This window comes from Volvox carteri (genome assembly GCF_000143455.1).
Source record: "Volvox carteri f. nagariensis unplaced genomic scaffold VOLCAscaffold_22, whole genome shotgun sequence".
In the NCBI taxonomy this organism is placed as follows: Eukaryota; Viridiplantae; Chlorophyta; class Chlorophyceae; order Chlamydomonadales; family Volvocaceae; genus Volvox; species Volvox carteri.
This window is the reverse complement of record NW_003307565.1, coordinates 685,403-690,184: the sequence shown is the minus strand read 5'-3', so window position 1 is coordinate 690,184 and position 4,782 is coordinate 685,403. Positions and strand designations below refer to the sequence as shown.

The window sequence follows — 4,782 nt, the reverse complement described above, 5'->3', positions numbered from 1 at the left end:
AAGCCGGTTTTGTCGTGGTGTTCGGTTGTCGGTATTTTCTTTCCTCATCCACAGACTGCAGCACCCAACCCTGCCCAGTCCCCAGGTCCATCCTCCGCGCCGCGCCGATGCACCCCCCACCCGGCCCCCCACTCATCCCACCTTCTGGCCGCCACGGCTTGCAGCCGCTGCCGTGCAAACTGCTTCCAATGGTCCACAACAATACGAGCCACGCGTTTGCGGTGCCGCCGTCGCGCCCGCCGCGCCTCTTCCCCGGGGTCCCGAATCCCCGCCGCCGCCGCCGCCGCCAACGTTGGACCGTCGTCCCAGCTCCATGCCACTTCTGCGGCGGCGGCGGCGGCGGCGGCAGCCGCCGACGGCTCTCCTCGGGAATCCCCAGGGCCGCCACTGAGCGCCCTTGGCGGTGCTTTGGACTGCCGCGAGCCTAAGGCAGAGATCTGGGGTCCTCCAGGGAAGAAGTGACCTCCTGGTTTGAAGCCGTCAAGCACGTTCGCGGGCGCCGGTAAAGGCGGCGGCAGCGGCGGCGCCGCCGCCGCGGCCAACTGGGTTCTCAGAATTTCCGCTAGGAGCGCGGCGCCGCCGCCTTTGGCGATGCGTGATCCCGTGCCGGATCGATGATGGGCCGGCGAGAGCCCAGCTGCAGGGCCTGCTACTGCTCCCACTGCAGGGGCCACTACTGCTGCCGCTGCTTCTGTTGAACCAGCAGCTACCGCTATTACCGTTGTGGCTGGTGCAGCAGTGTGGGGTAGCGGATTAGAGCGTACGTAAGCGGAAGGGGCGGGGGTGATATTTGGCTGGAACCCGCGGCCTGGCCCGCGACTGGGGGCCTGTGTGGACCCCGAAGCAGGGCCCATTGCGGCAGCGGCGGCGGCGGCGGGGTGTCGATGACCTGAAAGCAAGGGCTGCCGTGTGCTTGACTGTTTGCCGGCCTCTGGCAGCGCGATGGTAGGTGTTGGTCGGTTTCCCATCTGGGTCACTGCCGCTGGTGCTGGTGCTGCCCGTGGTTGAACAGTGATGGAGATTGCGGCAGCGGCAGCTGCGTTGGGGTTTGGGGCTGGGGGGATGGGTCCGCGGGATGGCACTTGCACGACATCTACGATCGCACGCGGCGCACGCTTTGATCCAGGACCAGGACGATTTGGATCACTGCGGCGCTGCTGTTCGACCTCCATATGCAGGACGTGCCTGAGGAAAGGCAAAGGATGAGCGCGTGGTTTCAAGGTGGCGCAAGTGGCGGGATGGGCGAGAAGACGACATGAACGCAAGGGCTGGGGGCCTGACCTCCTGACCTTGCATTAACATCCCTGGGTGCGCTGACATCCAGTTGTGAACCCCAGCTTGTGTCTACGGGCAAGTACTTGACTGGAGACCGCACGGGAGAAATCGGTCGCACATGGATGGCGACCTTGGCCGCCTGGAGCAAAATCGGGCGGGCCTCATCCTTCTGTAAGGAAGCCAGTGACGGCCGCTGAGGGTCGTTGGTGGCGTTTTCGCTAGGTGCCATTGTCTCTGCGACCCATCGCTGTCATGATAACCTTGTCACGCCGGGTGGTCTCTAAAAATCACAGCGAAGCTACAACGTATCAGAATCAAAATCAACATTACTTATTATGACATGCGGCGAGCATTGCCGGTCATTCCATGACGACAGCTGACTGATCGAAAACTGGTCAACGAGCTGCCCTCAGTTTTTAGCAGAAGTCGTTTCTTCTATACGTTAGTTCTGCCACCAATGTTTGGATAACCTACGCGTTACTGATGATTCCCGACTCAAACACGTGCCGTACATGGTTTCAGTTCTGTGGAATAGTTAGGGAGAAATTGGCAAAGGATTGATAAACTTTGCCTGTAAGCCATCAATCTTTATCAAACTTTTCGTTTATCTTCTTGATTGAGCACCGGCATCCTCCTGTGACTGTGCAAAATTGTAAAAATCACTGTAAAAATCACAATCAAACGTAAAACTGACTAAATTTCGCTTCATATATAATAGCGCGCCAAGCTGGTAGCAGCTGCTTTGCATGCGATGGCAACGAGACAGCCCTGCTGCATCGGCACTTCCATTGTCAGTTAAATAACACATCTTTGCTTGGAATTCGGCAGTTCAGTACAACCCTTTCGTGACCTGCTTGCGTCCGATGGACCCAACAGCTGGAGTGGGCACACCGCCTAGCGCCAGCAAAGGACGTGGCCGGAGGCCTGGTCCCGGTAGGGGCGCCGGTGGCGGCCGAGGCGGCGCTGCACCTAAAGACTCCAATCCAGCCAGGCCCGGCGGCCCCGCCGGCGCAGCCCCCGGCGCAGCAGCAGCCCCGGCTGCTGCTACAGCCGTAGGCGCGGCTACAGGGCCTAGCGCCGTGGGCGCTGGCGCCAGCCCGGGCGGAACATCAGCGGCTGCCAGCTTAGGACCTGCGGGGGGAGTTGCGAAGAAGCGGGGAAGGATTCCTAAAGCTAAGCCTGTCGGCGAAATCGCAGGTACGGACATTCCCCGACACGGCTTGTTGACGGGCCTCCTTCCGCTCGCCGTGGGGATGCCTCGGGCCTCGAGCTGTAGATCTGCAAATCGTGAGGGTTCACTGTCCTTTTGGCTTCCTTGGGAGGTTTTTTCAGTTAGAATCGGCCAGGCTTGGCGACAGTAGGCCCTCCCTGGAGGCCCTCCCTGGAGCGGGGGAGACGAAGAGGAAGGGGAAGGCGGGCCTGACAGGGCAGGGCAAGAGTGGTGTGGAGGGTTTTTGCAATGGTGCAGGGGCAGAGGGGTGTGGGCAGAGGGGTGTGGGCAGAGGGACCTGAACGGGACGGGGGAAGGATTTGGGGCGGCTCAAGGGGAACAGTTTACGTATTTGGGCATCAAAGTCAAGGCAAGAGGGGAAAACAAACACCTGCTGAATGAGTCCGTTGAAGTTGCAAGCTGCCGGCAGGGAAGGGGGCCCTTAGGGATGGACTGGACAACGGTGTCATTTCGCATTGAGATTTTCATCTCCGTCACCGCTGTAGTCTGAGTTTTCGAGCTTTCACAGCCTCGGGGCCCGCTGCTCTCCGTTTCTCACTTTGCCCGAATGGCTTCCTCCACCGGAAGCCGTGTATGTGGCTGGATCCCCCGGCGCTCGCCCTCCCCTTCACCCGACCGACCGACCGTCCTCGACGTCTCCCGTGCATCCGTACGCCGTACTGCAGTGGCAGCGGCCGCCGACTCAGGACCCGAGGACGCCTACGTCCCCGACACGAGTATGCCGTACCGTGGCACGTTCACGAAAGACTGTGAGTCCTGTACTACAAAGGGGGTAGGACCCCTGGGGTTCAGAGCTGGACGGGGTAGGGTGGGGCGGGTTTCACGCCGTATGGTTTCAGAAGCCGTACGTATATATAAATAAGTATATAAATACATATATACATACGTGTATATATACGCGTATATATATACCGTACCGCCGTACCGTATTACATATATTATGTACGTTGCAGTACGTTGCTGTGCAAAACCTGTCGGAAGGCGGGGGGTGCCTTTTTCTCTGTTTTTATTATTATGGGGGCACTAGTTGCGGCCCTCCTCACCTTTGTGAGTTCCCTGAACAGCTTCCCGGCTTTGTGTTTACCTCCTGTACGAAAACCCTGCCGTACTCACGTGCCGTATTCACATGTAGATTTTCATTCACGTGCAGCTGACCACATCCACCTTTCATTAGATTATCTCCCCATCGCCGTGAACCCCTCTGCCGTACAGTATCGCGGCTCATGTACGGCTTTGGTGATTACGAGAACCCCATTCAGGAAACGATCAACGTAGTCGAGGTGAGCCCACAACCCGTGCTATAGTTAACAATACACACGTGCCGTGATTACATCATGGCATGATGACGCGCCCTAGCAACATTTCTGCTTCCAGACACGGCACCGGACACGACAGGGGCCGACAGGAACTTGTCCCTGCCAAGAACTGATACACATATGATGTCTGGTCTGGGTTGACACTGCTGCAATTAGCGGTTTAAGGTCCTGGGTTCGATTCCTGGTGAGACCCCCGAATTAGTCGGGAGCGCGAGATTATGGCTTGTTGCTGAGATGTGGAGTTGAGGTCACAGTTGATAGATCGAGATTTGCACGCTGGATTGGTGGTGATTGCCGAACCCTCCGTCTCTTCGGGTGTTCGGGTGAATGGATGAGGAGGGGTCCCTGAAGGCTGGATCCGCCGCCTTGGACTTACAGTTCGTATGGCGAAGTACAGTGTGGTAGTGGTGGATGGTGCTATAAGGTGATAAATGATCGTAGAACTGACAATGTGATAAAGCGGCCCAGAAGCCTCCCACTCTGTAACATTACAATTACATATGATGTGCTAATGCGTTGTACCTTGGTCTGTATGTATATATGTATATGTATACCTCTTTATGTATGTATGTGTTATGTATGTATGTACGTATGTATGACTTAGATTACACTGTGGGCTGCGAGAGCCGGGGGCCGAAACCGAAACACAGCGCACGTATACGTATGTATGTATGTATGTGTTATGCGTCGCCCGTGGTATGTTGCCCGATCAGGACATCTTGGTGGAGTACGTCCGGGAGACCTGCTGCGCCGCACTCAACGAGGCGGCCCGCATGGGGAAGCTGGACCGCGACCGGGCCTCCGGGGCGCCCAAGCTAAAGGTCCGTTGCCGCGCACAGCACCGCCCCTCCTAGCAGCGAATCAGCGTGCGGCGCCCTCGTGTGCAGAACCGCAGAACACGCTCTTGGCCGCCAAACGAGCTAACTTGGACATGTTTGAAAGGAGTCATGCTGCTGGTGG

The 4,782-nt window shown here is 57.8% G+C and overlaps 2 protein-coding genes across 2 annotated transcripts in view; one reads left to right on the top strand and one right to left on the bottom strand.

The window, feature by feature from the left end:
* Positions 1-1,504, bottom strand: part of VOLCADRAFT_91683 (uncharacterized protein) — a gene marked incomplete at both ends in the record, with an annotated part of 3,855 nt that extends 2,351 nt beyond the window's left edge. Inside the window, 2 exons of the mRNA XM_002951105.1 lie at positions 142-1,185; positions 1,290-1,504. Of these exons, the coding sequence (XP_002951151.1) occupies positions 142-1,185; positions 1,290-1,504 (1,259 nt within the window). The remainder of the gene's footprint in view (positions 1-141; positions 1,186-1,289) is intronic.
* A 634-nt stretch (positions 1,505-2,138) lies between these two features.
* The window catches only part of VOLCADRAFT_91682 (uncharacterized protein), a gene marked incomplete at both ends in the record, with an annotated part of 4,489 nt that continues 1,845 nt past the window's right edge, over positions 2,139-4,782 (top strand). The window contains 4 exons of the mRNA XM_002951191.1: positions 2,139-2,472; positions 3,172-3,255; positions 3,719-3,786; positions 4,536-4,643. Coding sequence (XP_002951237.1) covers positions 2,139-2,472; positions 3,172-3,255; positions 3,719-3,786; positions 4,536-4,643 — 594 coding nt within the window. The remainder of the gene's footprint in view (positions 2,473-3,171; positions 3,256-3,718; positions 3,787-4,535; positions 4,644-4,782) is intronic.